The 19851-nt window shown below is 62.2% G+C and overlaps 1 protein-coding gene across 4 annotated transcripts in view; it reads right to left on the reverse strand.

The window, feature by feature from the left end:
- CASZ1 (castor zinc finger 1) overlaps window positions 1-19851 on the reverse strand; it is a 179191-nt gene that overhangs the window by 69211 nt on the left and 90129 nt on the right. The window contains exon 1 of one of the 4 annotated variants that reach the window (XM_064525589.1): window positions 16402-16561. The exons of the other annotated variants lie outside the window; for them this stretch is intronic. Coding sequence (XP_064381659.1) covers window positions 16402-16450 — 49 coding nt within the window. The 5' untranslated portion in view covers window positions 16451-16561. Of the gene's footprint in view, window positions 1-16401; window positions 16562-19851 lie in introns of those variants that run through there. 4 annotated transcript variants of the gene reach the window in all.

Consider the following 19851-nt stretch of genomic DNA (forward strand, 5'->3'; position numbering starts at 1 on the left):
TGATGGGAGAACTGAGCTTATTGCCTTCCGTGGCCACTCACATCAAACTGGGGGAAAAAGGCAGTCTGAACTTCGCACCCCCTTCACCCAACCACAGAGGTGGGCCAGCTCCCGGCTGTGCTGCCGTCGGGGTCTGCAGCCTCAGTCACTGACCGGCAGAGCCCGAGAGGGGAGAGCCGTCGAAGAGGCGCAGGCGGGTGCAAACAGAAGGTGCCCCAGGTCAACACTCGCATGCTTTTTCCTCGGCCGTGGCTAAGGTGCCTTGAAGTCAGAACTGAACACGGCTGTGCGCGGCATCTCAAACATTTCCGCAGCCCAGAAAGACTGTCCTGCCTGCGTGCTTCCTTTTCCAACGCATCGGTCAGGACATCTCTACAGCAATGCCAGTAACGGCCTGTAGGGAATGTCATGTTAGAAGATTATCTAATGCCTCTTAGTCATCTGGTCTTGCAATCTACAGAAGGAAATAGGAGCAGCCAGCACAGTATGACCCTGCTTCCAGACACCACTGACTTCAGATACCGTTATCAGTGGTAGCCTGGTCCACGTCCCAGAACGCAAGCTCTCTTTCAGTTAGCAGGCCATGAAATTATTTAGACTATTCTAGATACTACATTCTGTTATATTTCTGGTTAACACAGAAGATCAGCGGTGCTACATCCTGCCATAGTCTGCTGAACGCAGAGAAGATGGCACCCTGCGAAGCACTCGGTCTTCCCCTAGCTCCGTTTCTGCTAAGCTTTTGAGAAGCCAACGCTTCGCAGCAGACCTATCCCACAAGAAAAGGTTCTGATATCTCAGAGATTTTAATCAGCACCTCTTTGAACTATGATATGGGAACCAACACTCTAAAATCTGTATTACATCCCTTTTTCAGAAAGAACTTCTACACAAGCAAAAAAAAATCTGCCGGCACACTAAGCATTGGGTGCTATCTCCAATCAGGGAAGCCTAATTACGCCGAGTGCACCGATGAGGAAGCACTGGCACGAAGCTACGGCTTCACACGGTCACAGACACAAAGCTAATCAACGGCAGAGCTGGAAACAACCCCCTGCAACGGCAGTGCCGAGCTCACCACCCACCTCGGCACAGCCACGCGCGGCTGCTTGGGGACTAGCCCGCGTCCTGCCCATGCCCGGCGGGCTACGGAGCAGCCGAGCAGCCGGTCCGCGCACCTCCCGCGCAGGGCGCTGCTTCGAACGGCTTGGGGTGCTCCGGGGCACGTAGGGGAAGGGCCACACCAGCCGGTCCATGAAGACCAGTCGCTCAGCTCGTTGTATCCGAGGCAGACGGACGGGCTGCTGGACACCCAGCAGGCAAAGCCTCAGACGGGCGGGTGCCCAGGAACCACACAGGTCGTGGCAGAGATGAATCACCTGCTCCTCCTTCCGACGCAGATTAATCAACTTCCCTGCATTTTAAGCATGTGGATCCTCGCAGCAAGGCCAAGCCTGATCTGTCTACGTATTAACCATCCCCTAGCACATAAAGCACAGGGATTTTCCTTGGCATCCAGGGCTAGCATCTGCCCTGCACTCTCCCTGCCAGGGGCCGGGTGCTCTGAGCTAAGAGAGGCTGCCGAACCCCTTGGGCCCGCGGTCCTCCCATGAACACCGCAGCGGGAGCGCGGCCGCAATTGCAACAGCGCCTGAAGCCTTGGCACCGCAGTCCACCTCAGCGGAGGCCTCCAAATGGAGACCCAAACAGAGCAAACCCAACTCTGTCAGCACTTAATGAACAATAATAAATAATAACCTTCATAGCCAACCTGGCAAGACAGATGTGAGACATCGGAGTGGCTCTGTGGAAACACTGACCCTACAGCAGTTGCCTTCCCTCCACAGTTCCCAGCGTGTTGAGCTAAGGGCACCAGGTGCTTGCAGGGTCAGGCCCAGAGGGGAAAAATGGGATCTCCTGCCAAGCAGTATGCAACCCTCGATAAAATGTGCGAGAGCTGCAGCCTCAGTATCCCCCTGGATGAGGACCTCCACCTGCAAAGTGAGCACTCAGGAGCCTGTCCTTACACTAGCAGTCATGCCTAACTGTTTTACTGCAGGATCTCTCTTTCAAGTGCTAAAGGCAAGAAGAAGCAGATGGGGCCGACGCATGGGAATCCAGATAGGCGCGAGCCTGGAGAAGCCTCTCCCGTCATCTCTGTACTCCTGACTGCAGATTCCCCACCTGGGCGACGCAAGCTGAGCGCCGAGCAGGACCCCGGGCGAGCCGCCCGGCGGGAACACGGGCTGAAACAAAGCGCCTAATTTAAGTATTTTTATAACTTGGTACTTGTGACAGTGGGTTTAGCAGTTGCCAGCCATCTGGAATAAAGAATTACAGCCACCTCCCCTAATCCTATATTGCCTAAACCCTAAAGCTGGTTATGGTGCAAGGATGAGGCAGCAGGTTGGGAGGAGGCAGCGCTGGCAGGGTGGGGGTGGAGACGGGACTGTAGGAAAATCCTTAAACTTATTTTCATTTTCCTGGGAGGCGCACGGTGGTCCCGGATGTGTCAGAAGTATTTTTGCTAGGAATCGAGAGAAAAGACAGGATGAAGGAAAAGGGGGGAGAAAGGAGGAGTCCTCCACGACCACACGCTCACACGCGCCACACACACACACGCAGTCTCACACATGCACACAGAGGCTTACTGGTCTGCGCAGGGCTGTCAGGTAAATTAGATCTGAAAGCTGACAATTTCTGACCATATTTCCTTGATTATTTCAAACAAATGCACACCAGCCGCTGTAAGGAGATTAAAGTGACATAAACGTCCCGAGTGGGAGGAGGGAGGGCAGAGAATTCAGGTCACCCCCATCCGTCCCCCATTTGACAGCCGCTATATCGCTATCCAATCCAATAAAAAAATCCCCCCCTTTTGCTTTAATTAATTTTACAGCTAGCTTGCTTAATTACTTTCAATCAAAATCCTCCTGCCATCGCAAAATTAGAGATGGTTGAGCTCCATTAGCCTAAATTCTTCATTTCCATATAGAAAGAGGCTCCCTCAGCAAAGCCAACAGGGCTCCCTCCTACTCAAGCTGCCACCGGACAGATGCCTGTCCCTCCGTCTGTCTCCAGCTCCCCGGGAAAAGGGCGGAGGGAGACAGTCCCGCTCGCACCAGCCCTTTCGTAATGCCTCTCCTTGCGAGCGGGGCCGCGGCAGCCGCTGCGCTCACCGCACAGAGTGCGCTGGGCGAGGACGACGACACCACGCCACTGCCGCTGGATCACGTTCAGAGCTCCATATAGATACGGCATACCGGGAAACAGCTCGGGCATTTGGCCCGGCGGAGCGTGGCCCTCGCTCCCTGCTCCCGTCATCGGCCCGGTCCCGCACATCGCATAACTCGGAGCAGCACCCGGGTCCCTGCGCCTTCCCGCGCGCCGGAAAACCCCGGGGGACGCAAACACGCAGGAGGCCCAGCTCCCGCCAGGGAGGGCAGGTCAACCCCTTGTTTCTTCATAGCAGAATGAAGAAGAGCCAAACAAAGACCTGTTTTGTTTATAAGCTTAAAACTGAATCCAATGTCGCATCTACCTGGGGATTTCAGATTAAATGGTTTAAGAAACTCAAATAGGCTTTTTAATACGGTCAAATAAAAAGAGCCCCAAAGAAGCCAAAAATTCACCCTTCCGAGTCTCGGTGCTGTGGAGCGGCAGGGAGAGAGCAGCTTTCCTACCCTCGGCAACTCCTCCTCGCCCTGGCGCGGGACAGCAGGTACTTGCCAAGATTTGGAAGCACAGGACACACCTGTTGAGGCCGCGCCGGCTCCGCTCCCCCATGGAGGACCCGCCTGCCCGGGGCCGTGCAGCACTGTCCGCACCCTTGCTGTGCCCCCACGCCGCCCGCGCCCTTCCCTAGCACGTGGCAGGCCCTGCGCGCCGGGGCGCCAGCCAGCAGCAGCCGCGGGAAGCACCGACGTCCCTAACCCTGTCCTGCGCACCAGGCACGCCGCCTTCCCCGCCAACCGCCCCCGGGCCGGGCGAGCAGGCAGGGGCTGGGCAGGCGGGGGCTGCCCGGGGGAACCCAGCGCACCGGGACGACGGGAGCTTTCCGAGCCCCTGGAGCTGAAGGTGGCAAAGAGCAGGGAACGAGAGGGCTCGTCACCGAGAGATCGCTGCCCTTGGGCTTCGAGCCTCCTACCTCCTCCCCAACTCCGGTGCCGCAGCTCAGTGGCTTTTCGACATAAACCGTTCCCTATCGCCCACCGCTGCTGCTGGACTCCGGAAACGCTCAGAACCGGCTTTCCCCTGCGCATGATCCGCAATAAAAGTCCCGACTTGTGTCTCGCCTGCTCCAATGCTCAGAGCGGCCGGGACAATAGAACAGAGAGGCCCTAAATCCACCAGACTCACCCTAAATAGCGATGGCCCATAATTTCGCCTGACACTCAGGAGCTTGTTATTCTTTCCCCTCGTCGCCTGGCTGGAGCTGTTCAGACCCATCAGTGTTATCCTATGCATTAAACAGGAAGAAAAACAACCCCGCAACAAGCCAGGGAGATTCGGAGGCTGCCCGGCGAGGCGGCAGGGGCGGCACCCCGAGCTGCGCCCGCCGTGCCCAGAGCCGCGAGCCGGGGCACCACCGGCCAGGCCGCGGCCGCGAGCCCGGCGGCAGCACGCGCGGCCCTTCCCTGCCGCCGTCCCGGGCCAGGGAGCCGCGGTGCCCACGAAGCCCGTGGGCGCTGCCGCCCGCTGCCCGGCAGCAGGGGTAACCACACCAGCTGGGGGGCTGCGGTTCGGGGCTTTTCTTCCCTTTTTCTCTTTATTCGTGCTGCCTCCAGCTGATTAAGGACCTGCAACAGGATGTAGGGATTACAGCGAAACCTGGCTGCGGATCAGCCGGGGCACGGAGCCAGGCGCGAGCGCGAGGGCTGCCCCCGGCCTGGCTGCCAAACAGTGCTCGTCCTGCCGGGAGGCGGCGAGGGCGGCGGCGGGGCCCCCGCCGCGCTGGCTCTGCGTGGCACACGTGCCCGCCCAACGGGCCGGGCAGCAGGACGAGGGGCCGCGGCACACGCGCAGAGAGGCACCGGGGGCTGCGCTGCAGCCCGGGGGAAGGGACCTCGCACCGCCCGCACCGGCCGCTCCTCCGCGGCCAAAGCCGGCGAGCCTCGCGCTGGCACACCTCCCTCCCGCAGCGACCCCGGCTCTGAGCAGAGGAGACGGTGCGGGCGGCAGGATCCGGCCCCGTTCTCCAAGCGCTGCCTGGCGAGAGCTGACAGCACGGCGGGGAGGCTGCTCCGAGCGGGCGGGGGGACGCGCCTGGCGGCAGCAGCGCAGTGGCTCCGAGCGCTGCCCACCAGCCGCCCCGCGGCAGAGAAACTCCGCGTCAGCTCCTGCGGCCGGGGCTGCCGGGGGAAGGCGGGCCCCGCTATTGCAGGCGGAGGCCGCTGGGATCCCATTCAGAGCTGCTCAATATGACCAGGTTAGCACTTTAGTCTTTAATGGCAGGTCACCATTAATAAACCCAGGGCCCCAGGGCGCAGTACGGAGCCTCCCTGCCCCCAGCTCCCCGAAACACTCATTTCATTACCTTCGCTGCGCGCGCGCGCTCGGCACCTGCCGGGGCTCGGCCGCCAGCACGGCTCGCGAGGGCTAAGGGCGTCTTACGGCAGAGCTCGCCGCTCTCGCCGGCCTCGCCTGCCCGCCCGGCACCCCTCTCCCTCCACGGCCCCCCTCAGCCCCCGCGCCCCTGCCACGGCCTTCGGAGCCTCCCGGACAAGTTCCCGGGGGAGTCCCAGAGCCGGGAGAAAGCGCCGTCGCGGCGGCAGGGAGGACGAGGCGAGGGGCAGGCCGCGAGGACGGGGCTCTGTCCTGCCGCTCCCGCGAGCCCAGCTGCTCCGCGCGGGGGTGGCGGCAGGGGAGCAGGGACAGGCCATGCCCCAGCTGCCAGCGCTCCCACACCAAGTCTCCATCGATCTGCCCTACTTGGCAGCTCAGGCTGCAGCCACCGTCTGCGGCGCCGGATCGATGGGACCTGGGCGGACGGGCAGGGAGAGGCACTTTCGGGGAGGGCAGAGACTCCCGCGGCCGGCTGAGCGGGGCTCGCCGAGCGGCTCGAAGGCAGCGACGGCAGGCGAGGAAGGGTTTCTCTGCTAAAGGGGGCCGCCGGGCCGGAGCTGCCGGTCCCAGAGCCGAGAGCCCACGGCGGCCCGGCGGCTCCGATTAGCGAGAGGGGCCGGAGCGCCGGGCGTCACCTCCAAACGCCCTTCGGCCAGATATGCCGAGGGGGGGATCTGCAGTTGTTCCGCCATCTCTCGCTCAGCGCAACAACTGTTGCGGTCCTTTTAGCACAAACCCGGCAACTGTTCCCAAAAGCACGGCCTCCTCAGCGCCCGCCCGTAAGAACAGCCCAGCGAGCCCTCCCCAAAACGCCGGCGTCGGAGCAGGGGCAGGAAGGCTGCGAACAAAAACACCGCTCAGGGAGGGCCACCTGCTCCCGGCCAGCAACTGGCCGGGCTGCCCGTGGTTAGCGGGTTACATCAGGCCCCAAAAAGAGAAAGCGAAGGGCGGGAGAGGGGGAGCGGTGGAAAAGAGCGGGGAGGGAGGGGGACGGCAGCCGGGAGCCCGGGGCAGAGGGTGGGAAGGGGCAGCAGGGAGAGGGGAGCGAGCGTGAGCAGCGGGGGGGGGGGGCTGTGCGGCAGTGCGTGTGCGGCACGTGCGAGGCGGAGGTGCGAGGGAGGCTGCGAGCCCGGGCGGAGCCGGGGGTGGGGGGGAGAGGGGGGATGATGCCACGGAGGGAAGAAAAACTGGAGAAAGTGTAGCAAGGAAATAGGGAGGAAGAGGGGGGCAAAGCAAAAACGAAGGCCGCCAAACGCACCAGCCCGTAGGCGAGGGAGCACGGCCCGGCCGGGGAGGAGGGCAGGGAGGGGGTGCTTGGGACGGGGAAGGCCGGCTGCGGCGCGACCGCGCGGGTCCGCAGGGAAAGGAGAGGGGAAGGCAGAGCGGGGCAGAGGAGAAAGGAGGAATAAAAGAAATAAACAGGGGGGAGGGAGGGAAAGATGTCTATTAAAAACCTCAGTGCATAACACAAAATGTCAGGGTTTATAGCTTCATTCTTGGCATTGCTGGTACTGAGAACCCCACACAGAAATGTCACTGCTTGTCATGTTTAATCACCTGCTATTTGTTAACACCTTCGCTGCGAGGAGGCTGCCCCTCGCCCCGGCGGGCGCCGCTTTCGGGGAGGCAGCGCGGGGGCCCCGGCCCGGCCGGTCTCCCGGGGCGGCGGGGTGCGGAGGCAGGGGGTGGCCAGCCCCGCGCCCCCCATCCACATCCTGCGCCGAAAGGCTGAGTAATCCACACATATATATATAAATAAAATCCCCGAAATCCCTGCAAGTCTGGAACTCTCCAATCTGTTTGCCTGAGCAGCAACTGGCACGGGAAAGCAGCGTCCAAAGCTACGGAACGGCAGCTCCAGCTCCTCGCGCTGGCGCCCGCGTGGCGACTCCGTTCCGGCTCCTCCCCGTGCCTCGGCCGCGGGTTTCTGCTCCACGCTGGTTTCCCCCGCCATGGAGATACGAAGGCCGCTTTAGGGCAACATCCCACTGAGAAAAAACTGCAAAGCCGCGGCAACCCAGCACTCCTCTCTCCAGCTCCTACAGCGACATCTTTAAACCCAGTTCAGATCATCCAGGACTAGACACGAGCCCAAAACTTCAACTCCGGAGCCCAGAACTGCAGCAGCTCTGGAAATTCGCGCTCCAGACTGCATTGGGCTTCACGTCTTGGTCTCTGTTCCAGTAGTGGTGACAGCATGTTTCTACCCATATCTTCCTCTGCATTTTTCTCACAGTCAAGTGTTTTTACGGTCTCTCCTCCCTGAGCCCCCAGCTCCTTTCCCGGAGCCGAACGCCCCCGTGCCAGGTGCACAGCCGAGGCGCCCGCGGGCGGCAGGGACCCTGCGCCCCTGCCCCGTGCTGCCCCTGCGCCGGGCACGGAGGCTCTTGCTCTCATTCGACCTTTCCCAGACATTTCACAAGCAGGTCTGGGCCCCGCGAGCACCAAGGCTGCGGCACGCGAGTCCAGGCAGCGGCGGCCGCCCCGCGCCGGGAGGGCAGGGGAAACGCGGCGGAGAGGCCGCCGGCGAGCGGGATCTGCCCCCATGCCGGAGGACTGGCGCGAGGTCCAGGAGCCACCCGAGTCCTATTCTGGGAGCCGGAGCAGCGCACAGGCCTCCCGCTGGCCTTTCGCCAAGGATAAAATTCACCCTCCTGAACACAGGCCAAGATGAGCTAAAGTGACTACTGACTTTTGTTGCCCAACTCGAGTCACCTTAAATGGGCTTATTTTGCAAAGTGCTGGTGCTGAGCGCAGCTGAGAGTCAGGCCTCTCCGAGCTGCCCCGCACCACACGTCCAGCCACCCTTCGGCGAGACAGAGCAGCGTCTCTCTCCTTCGTGACTTCTTCCAGTCCGGCCAGGCCTTTTATCTGTCTTTTTCTCTCCCCTCCCTTCTCCTCATTCTTTTCTTTTTCGGCTTTTTATGAATTTCTCTCCGCCTGCCTCCCTCTCCCCCCCTCAAGGTCACGCAGCGCATTTCCACGTTGAATATTTGCTCAGCAAGCCAGGTCCTTTCACAGGCGCTCACCACAAATATGCTTCCTGATAAAGTCTGGAGAAAAGAAACTATAAAACCCCAAACAATGTCAGAAATAATAAAAAAAATCCCAACAGGCAAAGAGGGGCTGAAACAGGGCAAAACAGGTCAGCAGAGGAAGCCAGCAGGTAAAATGCACTCGGAGTAAGTTTATGTAGTTTCCCTGCATTTGCATCATTATTTTTACCCTTTTCCCATTTGCTTGTCTGAATCTCTTCGCCCTGCTCCCAGAGTTGTGCCACCTACACGCGGGAGATGCACGGCACCGCCAGGGACCACGCCGACCCTGCTCCCCCCTTCCAGGGCCCTCCGCGTCCCCGCGGGGAGGAGCAGAGGGTCCCGGCGAGGCCCCTCATACCCAGCTACCACCCGACCGCTCCTGCAGCCCGGCCGAGCGCAGGACGCCCGCCTGTCCCGCTGCTCCGGGACGTGGTGATTTCCATAAAGCTCCCATGCCAGCGGAAGCAGAGTTTGGCCAACACGGGCGGTCTTGAAAAACCCAGCCCCAGGGCTCTCTGCCTTCTCCTCTCTCCGGAGCCGTTCCAGGTTGCTACTTTCCTTTTTTGAGGCCACCGTGGAAGAAGAGAGACCTGGGGCTTCCTCCCGGCAGGAGGGAGGTCAGTCGTGGCTGCGCTGCCTGCCCGCCCCAGCCCTCCCTGGTCTCTAGCTGCAGACACCCAGCAGCCCTGCTGCTCCACGGCTCCGGCCAGCAGCTCCCAGCCGCTCTCCACCCCACGGCAGCCTGCGTGCCTCCGCGGAGCAGGGAAGAAGGTCTCCCGCCTCAGCCGGCTGTTTCCATGGAGCCTGACCTTCTCCTGGAGGTTGCAGAAATGTGCCCTTCCATAAACATACACTTATTTCACCTAGGAAAGCCTCAAACCACTGTCATCGTACTCTAAGTCATGCTGTCTCAGGCTGCCAGCTGTAAATACATTCCTGCAGTGTTTTGCACGGTTAATACTACTTAGGGAACTGTGCTGAAGCGAGCGCTGCAACGCCGCGGCCTCCAGGACACGAGCGCAGCTGAATCCAGAAACAGCGAGCAAGCAGCACCACAGCAGAGCCGGTACAGCAGCAAGCGTCGGGGTCCAGCAGCATCAGAGTGACCAAAAAGAAACTGCAAGGAACGAGTATTCCCGGACCGTCGCAATTCGTCCCAGTCGCAAGGGGACTGTGGTTTCAGTGCTTTCAGGCACTTGCAGCTCGGCGAGCTCGACGCTGTCCTGAGCGGCGGCACGCTCGCGGGAGCGCGCTGGGATGCTGTAGCGGTGCGTCGGTGGCCAACGCGCCCAGGGGTCGGGAATGGAGCCCGGTGTCACCGCAGCAGGCGCGCGGCGCTCCACGACCCCGCTGCCGCCCCGGCACGGCCCGTCTCGTCTCGCTGAGTGCCGCTCGCCCTCCCTCCCAGCGCGCACATGGCTTTAATGTTTTTATTACCTGTTTGACTCGCTGCCTTATTGCTTCTCCTCTTAATGGGGCCGTAACCGTGGAAACGAGAAATAAACGGCCACCAGAAAATGAGATGATTAAACAGGTCACCCTGGCAAAACAAACTCGGCGCTCGCCACTGGGGCCGGGCGGGAGAGGGCGCCGGGGCCGGGAGGCTGCTCCCGAGGGAGCGCGGCAGGCGCCCGGGCCCAGGCGGGCACGCGGCGAGCTTCGCTCGGCGACGGCCCAGGCGCAGCTGGGCTGCTACGACCACGCGGCAGCTCTTAGGAACGTGGACCGGCCCAGGGCCCTGCGGAGCCACGGGCTGGCGAGGCGGCGCGAGAGGCAACCGCTCGCAGCGCACAGGCCAGCGCCGGCGCCTGCTTTCAGAAAAACAGCAGGTGGTTCATGAAAAGGGCCCTATTCTTTAGAGTAATTTGAGCCATATTTCATTGTTTGATAGAAAAATCGTAATATTCATGACCTCCTCTAAGTGGGAGAAGTTTGCTCATCTGAGTATCTGCCTGCGGACAAACAGGGAAGCGAGGAATAAAGAGCAGGACAGTGAAAGGGAGGGGGAGGGACGAAAAACAAGGAGAGGGAAAACCGGGCAGACCCAAAGACACAACGGGAAGTCCAGGAAGGGCGGTGAAGAGCGACGGGGCTGCGGGGACGGGGACGGGAAGAGGACGCAGAGGGAAGGTACACACCGCCGCAGAGGAAGACACTGAGAAAAGCGAGAGTGAAAGTTGGAAAACACAGAGCGAGTGCAGGAGCTGTCCCTGAAAGTTCCCAGGCACGTGGATCAACTTGGAAAATCTCTGTTGAAAACATCCATAGGTGACGGTAGCTGCTCCAGAGCAGCCTCCTCCCCTTCCCCGCTCGCGGCAGGCCCCGTGGCGGCAGAGGGCAGATCTAACGCGCGCCCCCAAAACGCGACGGGGCCCAAAGGAGGGAGGTCCGGAGCGGCTCTTCCTCGCCCCGGAGGGGAAGGGGCGCCGGGGGAGAGGCGCTAGGGAAGAGCAGGCGGCGAGGAGGAGGAGGGTGCCCCGGGCGGGCCGGCGCAGGGAGTGGATCGCGCAGGCACCGTGCCGGCAAGCGCCGCGCACAGAGGTGGAGCTGCTTTAATGAGAAGATGCTTCTATGACTCAGGCCTCAAAGGGATTGGGACTTTATTATTTTATTTTTCCATAATAAATTATGCCCTGGGATGCCAGGTCCCGCCGGGTTTTTCTGGAAATACCAGACAAAAGCTGGTGTTGCTACCTGGCTTTCCACGGTTTCCCATGTAGGGAAGCTGAGCGCTGCCGGCTCCCTCTGCCCGGCCCTGCCGGCTGCGGGCCCCAGCGCTCTCGGAGCAGGGCTGGCCCCGCGCGCGGGGACACACGAGCAGCTCGAAACGCGAAGTTCAGCACAACACCCGCGCGGGGCAGGCGAGTGTGCGGGAGCACGCAGGTGGGAGAAGGTCTGGGGCAGAGGCGCACGTGCAGGACGGGGTGGCGGAGACGTGGGTGTTGGGTGTGGGGAACACCTCCAGAAATGCTCCGGTGCAGCTCGGTGATTTTACCGATTTCACAAGACGCTCTGCTAAAATGTCACCTCTCGAAAAGCAAAACATGCGCAGGTAGGTGAATCATCATTTCACACCCCAAAACCAGGAATGGGTGGCAAAATTCCCTAGTGAGGCACCAAATCCTCCGGGGATTGCCACGAAGTGCACCCCGTGACTCCAGCCTTCCCATTCCTTCTCCCTGTATCTCCTCCTCCCCCCACCTCGCGCTCTCTTGCCAGCCTACACGGGTTGTTCGGCTTTCCTTCTCAGCATGAAACTGCCCTAGGACTGGAAGCTCTAAGCAGTTTCCCAGCCTCGAGAAATTTTCTGGTTGTGTCTCTCCACGGCAAAGCAAACAATCGCTTGGGTACCGGGGTCGCCACACCTAACTCCCAAACGCAACGAGACTGCACAGAGATAGCCGGGAGACGCGGGCAGAAAATCCCCGAGCGAAGGCTTCTCCGGGAACCGCAGTCAGGAACCTCACCGCCTGCGCCCCCCTGCTGCACCCCAAGCCCCCGGGGCAGGCTGCGGAGCGGCCCGGGACGGCTCCCCAGCCCCTGCTGCGCTTCAGCTGGTGGGGTCCAAGCCGAGCAGGAACAGGGATTAGGAGCCAGCAAGTTTTTCTTTTGCTGCTGATGTCCATCTCCACCTCCCCTGCCAGCCCTGGGAGAGGAAGCAGGGAGCAACAAGGTCCTGGTCCAAAGGGCTCTCAATCCTCAAAATGGATTTTACCTGTCTCCGAAAGCTTCCTCCATCTCTCACCCCCCACTGCTTTCTCCCCAGGGAAATCAGTCTAAAAGGGGCTAATGGAAAAATGTCCCTCTCTCTCCCCCCTCTCATTTTCTCTCTTTTTTTTTTTTATTAGCATTTGTGGAATTTATTCCCAAACTCTCCTAATCTTTCGTACACAACCATTTAATTTGCATAACCCAGCCCCCTCTCATAAAAACTGGCTGCTAGTTTAATTAAAAAATGTAAATTTGCTGTCATCTCGGGGCCTGGTGAATTAGGACGACATCGGCATTTTTTATTGCTGAAGACGTCCAAATTGATCCAGTCCACACTGAACCGGAGGGGAGGAAGCGGCGCCGCGCGGGACTTCGGGCTGCAGGTTCTGCCCCTCCCCTGCCGCCAGCCGAGCCTCCCCTCTGCCCCTCTTCGCCTCGCCAAGTGCAGCCGAGGCCGGGGACGCCGGTGCTCCCAAACCCCGGCTGGAGCGGCCAGCGTGGCCTCCGCGGTGTCAGCGCTGCTGGGAGCGGAGCCCCGGGTGGCACCGGAGCGCTCCGAACCCTGGGAACGACCGGGAAGGACCGCGTCCTCCCGGGAGGGCGGGAAGGAGCCGGGCGGAGGTGGGAGAGGCAGCACGGGCAGTGGTTGTCTTCACCTCCCCTAGGACTTTGCATTACTTTCCAGATACTTTCAAGCAACTTTTCGGAGGGAAACCCCCGCTGGAGGCTACAACAGCCCAGGGGCCGACTCGGTGGTAGAGGGAGAGTCAAAGTGGCCACAGAGGCTCTCGCTGTGAGGGCAGCCGACCGCCCCGGCAGTACGGGAAGTGCGACAGCGAGGGCGACACAGGCAAACCCCCGAAACAACCGCCCCGCTTGCACGGTCCTTTCCCACAACGGCCCGGAGGACTCAGCGTGGAAGCACGAACAGTCCAGAAAAACAGAATGGGAAACCGATGGTACAGAAGCCACGTAACAAACACTTGCTCCATTCCAGCGTGGGTACCGTATCAGGCAGGGAAACAGGAGCTTTTTAACTCAGGGATCAATTTTCTGGCGTTTCTGCAAGTTACTGCTCTACACCACCGAATTAGCAGAAACACTCCTACAGACTTCAGCGGGCTTCGAAGCCCAGCGATAGCTGGGCCCTGTTCAATGCCTCTACGGGAGGGCTAATCCCCAGCCAGGCAGACTCTTCTCTCACAGAAGAGTCTTCTCTAGGTAGGCTTAGTCACCTCGATGCTTCGAACCCAACAGGCACCTCACAGGACTACTTGAAAGCGAGCTGAACATCCAACCAAAACGCGCACGAACCTTCTGCAGGCAGTGAACTCTGCACAGGAACAACACTAATCTCGACTGAGCTGATGTGTCTCCAAAAATCTGTACTGTCAAAAAGAAACTGGCACCAGCCCAGAGAAGGTGTTCCTATCTACTGGGTGTTTCAAACAACAACAATGATTTAACAAAACAAAGTCACCAAATGACCCCTTGAGTGGAAAATTAGGTGTTTCTCAACCCGTTTACCACAGGTCTCCTGGTGCCCATCTGAGATCAGTTCCTGTAATCTCACACCAAGGATAATTAGGCTGGGGAACAGTTTCCCAAAGGAAGTGACAGGTGCCCAGTCACTCATATTTACAGCTAGATTTGCAGAAGGTGACGTGTAGGGGAGATCTTGCCATATGCCATGGAGGCAGAAGGACTTGGTCCACGAAGTCTTTCCAGCCCTTAACCACTGCGAAAGCTTCTGGCCCAAGGAGGTCCACACGGGTATTGACCGAGCAGAGAAAGCCCTCAGCAAGACCAGACCTTCAGAGCCGTGTCCCGATCCCTCTGGGAGAGGAACCCTTCGGGACGCGCCTCTGCCAGCTGGCAGCTGGTACGCGCAGCCTCCAGGCGCTGCCTCCGGGGAGCCGCAGCCCGAGGCTTTGGAGGGAAGTCAAGAGGCAGCGACTGAGGGAGATAAGCTGCCCAAGCAGATAAGGGTTAGAGGTGGTGATTATGGGGCAGGTCTTTGCCCTGAGATCATACAAGACGGGTTCACCCACACGCGGGCTGTAATGCTGACTCAAACAGATCTCCCAGATCCTCATTTCCATGGCCTACCAGGGCCTGGTTCCCACGCGGGAACACCGAGACCCACGAAACCCGCGGCGAGGCCGGCGCGCGCGGCATTTCTGCGCACGAGGAGGGGCTCCGCCGTCCCTCCGCGGGGCGACGAGCCGCGGGGCCGGGGGCCGCCGGGCGGAGGAGCGGGCCGGGCGGCGGCACCCGGGCCCCCATTGGCCAGCGGGCAGGGCTCCCGCCGGCAGGGGGCGCTGCCTCCCCGGGCAGGGCGCCGAATCCGGGCCCGGCCCAGATGGGAGCACCGGGGCAGCCGCCCCGGGTCCACCTGCAGCTCCTGGAGAGGGAGAGCGGGGCTAAATCACTGTTTGTTGCTCTTGCAGGCGTTCGCCCTCCTCCGGTTTCACCACATCCCTAACTCCCGGGCTGCCCATGCAGCGCCTCGATCCAGAAGGGAGGCCGCCACACACCCCCGCCGGACCGGGCCAGAGCGGGCGCGTCGGGCGCGGGGTGGGAGCACTTCCTGAGCCTTTCGGTTCCTGATATCGGCGACAGAAACAAACAAACAAACAATGACAAAATTATCCTTTCTATCAAAATACCAGAGTACATAGTTCAGGCCCAGTCAATCATCAACCAGTTTATTACCGTTGCTATTACCATACCTTGCTCCTCATTAAAAAGGGAGCACACACGCGCAGACGAACGCTCTGCAACCACTACCCGAAACGTGGTGGATCGCCAGTTTGGCCCACTGCTGCCATTTAAACAGGAGCCTAAGAAGGGGGTTGTATTGTTTTGGAGGAGCAGATATGGCTGCGCTGGCAGGTGCTGGGCCGAAGCGGTGGGACTGGATCCCCAGCAGGGAGGTGACACGGCCCGAGCACTTCCTAACGAGCTCCAAATTTGCCTGCTCTGTGAAACCTGCACGAAGCCCTGCCCCGGGCCAGCCGAGGGCCGCCAAACCCAACACGGCAAGCCAGCGAGCCGACGCCGGCTCCGGCGGGAGCGCCGCCCCGGCCTGGCGGGAGGCCGGGAAGCCTCGGCCCCACGCGCCGCCCCACCCAGTTCTCCCGGCCCAAACCCACGCAGCAGCCCCGACACCAGGCCCAGGCCCCCCCGCCTCGCATCCGGACACCCGACCAAAACCAGGGGACAAGCCACGAAGAGCTACCACCGAACACACACCCGGTCCCGATACCGGCGCCTCTAATCCAAACCCCAAACATCGCCCCAGCCCGGCCACTGCTCGTCCTCCCGGGGACGTGACGGGGTGGCAGAGGTCTCCCGCGCCTCACACGGAAAGGCAAAAACAAACCCATCCCAGATGTGCCCAGGTTGGAAAAAAACTACTCATTAAGTGTAATGAGCAGCCTCATCTTCCGACACTGCCTTGTCCCAAATAAATTAAATTCCTTTTCCTTTAGACAGCACGGGAACCTGACGAGCAGCCTTCCCCAGCGAGGCTCTCGCCGGAGCGCACAAGGGGAAAGAAATGAAAGAGAAAACGGCCCACACAACTCACAACAAATATAAACGCGGAATCATTTCAAAACCCCCACGAACTTCCCCTCCGCATCCTCCGGCGGCCGCTCCGCGCCGCGCCGCCCGGGCCCGCGGGGGCCGCGCCGCTGCCGGGAAGGGCCGCGGCGAGCGCGGGGCCGGGCCGGGCCGGGACCGGGACGCGCCGGGCCGGGCCGGCAGCGGCGGCGGGGAGCGACTTCCGCGCGGCGAGCGAAGGAAAGTGAAAGAGGCGGCGAGCGCCGGCAGCACCTGCCCCGCCGCCGCCGCCGCCCGGGCTCCGCGCCCGCCGCAAACTTTCCGCTCGGCGGCGGCGGGTCGCGCAGCCCGGGCCGCCCAGGGCAGAGGCGCCGCGGCCGGGACCGGCAGCGCCGGCGGCCCCGGCCCCGCGAGCGGCGGCCCCGGGACCGGCCCCGGGGGGGGGGGGGGGGGGGGAAGCGGCGCCGCCGGGGGCTGCGGGGCGCGGGGGGCAGGAAAGGGACAATTGTGCTGCACTTACCATAGTCGGAGAGACGAAAGCCGAATTCACTTAAATAATCAACTTTCATAATACTTAATTAATACCTAATTGCAGCTGATTGCTCCCGAATAACAAGTTGTTTAAAGCACTGATGTCATTGCCGTGCCGGTCCTCCCCGAGTCACTTTGGCAGCGGGGCCGGGGGCGGGCGCCGGCCGCCGCGGGGGGCGGTGACGGGCGCCGCGGACACGCCTCCGCGCCGGGGGCAGGTGCCGGGCCGCGGCCGCCCGGCCGGGACGGCGCCGCCGCCGCTCGCATCGCCGCTGCGGCCGGAGCGGCCGGGGGCCGCGGGGGGGGGGGGGGCAGCGCTGCCCGGGCCGCGGCGCCCACGCGTGTTGCCGCCCGCGCGTGTCGGAGCCGCCGCGGGGCCGGGCCGGGCCGGGCCCCGGCGCCCAGCGCTTGCCCAATGCCCCCGCAGGAAGTCGGCGCCGCTCCGCGCGGCCCACGGGGTTGTTTTTTTCTCTTTCTCTCTCTCTCTCTTCTTTTTTTTGCAGCGAATTTCCTCATTTTTTGTTGCTTTATTTTTCTAAGTAGCAAAGAATGTGAGGGCGGTTCTGAGAGGCGTGTTGGGTAAACACAGATATAAGCCTCCTTCTTTAAAACAAACGAACAGATTATTTACCTGATTAAATAGGTATTTTGAGCAGGTTGCGGGCTGTTTGCACCAACGCGCCGCGTTCGGCTCCACGGGGTTTCCGCGGCGCGGCCCCAGAGCCGGGGAGCTCTTAAACCCTTTTAAAAGCAGGCCTTAATGCGCGTCCCGCAGGCCGGCAGCCTCACCCCGCCGCGCAGGTGGGGAAACTGAGGCGCTGGCGAGGGAAGCGAGGTGCCGAAAGCGGCCGGGCAGGTTAGTCCCGGAGCTGGAAGGAGCCCAGGCGTGCTCAGCGCGGCGATGCCTGGCGCGAAGAAGGGGCCCCAGCAAGGCGGGAGGCACCGTGCCCCGCAGGGACCCCGTCCCGTGCGGCCTCGGCCCCGGCGCCTGGCAGGGCCCGAGCGGGGGCTCCTACCCGCGAAGCGCTCCCACTCCCCCGGGGCGCCGAGCTGAGCACGCTCGCACCTCAGCGCACGAGTGCCGGCGCGCCCTGACCACGTACGCGCGCTCAGCCGACAAGACCGCACTCAGCGCTCGCTCCCCCTCAAACGCACACGTGCCCGCACGCCACGACACCCCCCCAGCCGAAGCACCCCGGGCGCCCTCGCAGACCCGCCACCGTCCCCCCACCGCCGGGCGCAGGCCCACCGCGCCGCGCGCCGTGTTTTCTCAGGTGGAGCGCACGCCCTGCGGCTGACGCAACGGCCAGCCCTCGACTCCTATCTGCGCCATCTCCGGGCCCGGCTCTTTCCCCATCCTCCCTCCCAGGCCTCTTGCCCAAGCAGAGGCTGCTCTGCCCCCTTCAAGGCTCTTTAGCCGCGTGCTCCCCCCCGGGGCAGTCTCCCCCACGGCTGTGGGGCAGCCCCAGTGCCAGGGGCCACCCAGGGGCCAGCAGTGCCTCCCCCCCGGTGCATCCCTGCCGGACCCCGCTGGGGCGGCTGCCCCGCGGCGGGCGAGGGCTCTCCCCGGCCCCTGCCCTCCTCCCGGGGCCCAGGCGCGCTCTGTAATTAGTGTTTGCCAGGTGCTCGGAGATCCTCAGATGAGAAGTGTGACGGGAGGGGGCAGGATGATTAATTTATTATTATTATTACCGTTTAACGCTTTCCCCGCAGACAGTGTGCCAGTGCTGAGCGGGGGTGAGTCACGCTGGCTCGCGGGATCCCCCCGCGGCGGCTCCCCCGCCTCAGCTTTCGCGCTCTCCCGGCAGTTCCTCCCCGCCACGCCGGGCTGACCCCGGCCGGGCCGGGCACTGGACGTGCGCGGGCTCCGGGCACCGGCTCCCGGATCGCAGGTTGGAGATCCGGCGGCTCCGCGCTCCTCCCCCTGCTCCTGCTCCTGCTCCGGGAGTTTATTAGGCAAATGCTCTTGCCCTATTTCTGTAATTTTGTTTGATTTCTGTTTCATCAAGGGAGGCGCCGGAGGCCTCGGGGCCTGGGCGGCAGGAGCAGACAATCCCTGCTTTCTTCCCTTGCCGCCTCTGCCGCGCCGTCCTCCTCGACGCAGTTTCAATCACATTACCGGCACGTGGGGCCCGGCAAGCGCTGCCAAGGCGCCCGCGCGCAGCCCCGGCCTGGTGGGCAGGTGCCGGCCGGCATCGCCCCGCGGCCCCCGGCCTCGGCGTCCCCAGGCTTCGCCGCAGCTCCGGCGGCTGCCGGGGGCCGGGTGCTGCCTGTCCCCTGCCCGCTGCCCGGCGGGAGCTGCCGCAGCGTGAACCGGGGGGTTTGGCCGCCCGGGCGGGGGGGCCAGGCGGAAGCGGGGGGGGGGCGGCGGGAGCTGTCCCCAGCCGGCGCAGGGCCCGGGGCGGCGCGGGAGCCCGCGGGGCCGGGGGGGCGAGGGCGCAGCGGCGGGCGCTAAGTGTGAGGCAGACGCAGCGATTGCATTACCGAAGGAGCCCGGGCTGGCAGTGCCGAGCTATCGTCCCCGTAATCCTGTTAGCCAGCAATCTCCATTCCGAAAGAGCTTCATTTCTTTGTGAATATTTGTAAACTAGATATCTAATGGAAAATTATAGGAAAATTATAGTGAAATTCATGACGAAGAAATCCGATTAGCCCTAATTCAATTATGCCATCTTAGCCCACACAGCACATTTCCCATTTTTTTCCCATAAATACCAATGCCAGGGGTCCGGGTAATCAAATAAAATTGAAAATCATCTTCCCATTAAATTCAATTAGCTGCAATTTCTAAAGCCTATCAGAGATTTTAATTACTAAATTATAAAATTCTCCAATGCTAAATTGAAACTAAAAAAATTGCACATCCTTGTATTTCAGAAGAAAAAAACCTAGCAGAAACCTTGAAAAATACCCTTCTCCTCCCATCAGCGCCCACGTGAGCGCGGGCCTGGGGAGCCGCCGCTGTCGGAGACGCGGCCGCGGAGGGGCTGAGCCAGGCCTCGCGGAGAGGGTGCCGTCTCGCAGGGAGGGCGCTCGGCCGCCAGCCGGGCGGACACCGACGGCAGCCCCTGCGGTTACGGGAGGCCCGGCAGAGCCCGGCGATGCTGGCAGCACCTCTGCTCCCTCCTCCCGAGCTCGCAGCGGCACCCCGCAGGCCAGCCCTTCCCTGCGCCGCTCGCTCTCCGGCAGGCGAAGCCGGCAGGCAGCGGGGAGCCGGCAAAGCCCGCGCTGCGGCCGCTCGCTCCCAGCCCCGCACCTCGGAGACAGCCCGGCACGGCGGCGCGGCGCGGGGCAATTAGCCGCAAGAGCGAGTGGCGGGATGAGGAGCATGCCGCAGCTCTCCAGTCCCGGCCCCGGCAGCCAGCGAGGCCGCCACGAGCAATGCCACCGGCTGCTCTGCTGTGCCGCCCCTCCACCCTGACGCCGAGGGGCCCAGCGT

The sequence above is a fragment of the Dromaius novaehollandiae genome, chromosome 24, assembly GCF_036370855.1.
Source record: "Dromaius novaehollandiae isolate bDroNov1 chromosome 24, bDroNov1.hap1, whole genome shotgun sequence".
In the NCBI taxonomy this organism is placed as follows: domain Eukaryota; kingdom Metazoa; phylum Chordata; class Aves; order Casuariiformes; family Dromaiidae; genus Dromaius; species Dromaius novaehollandiae.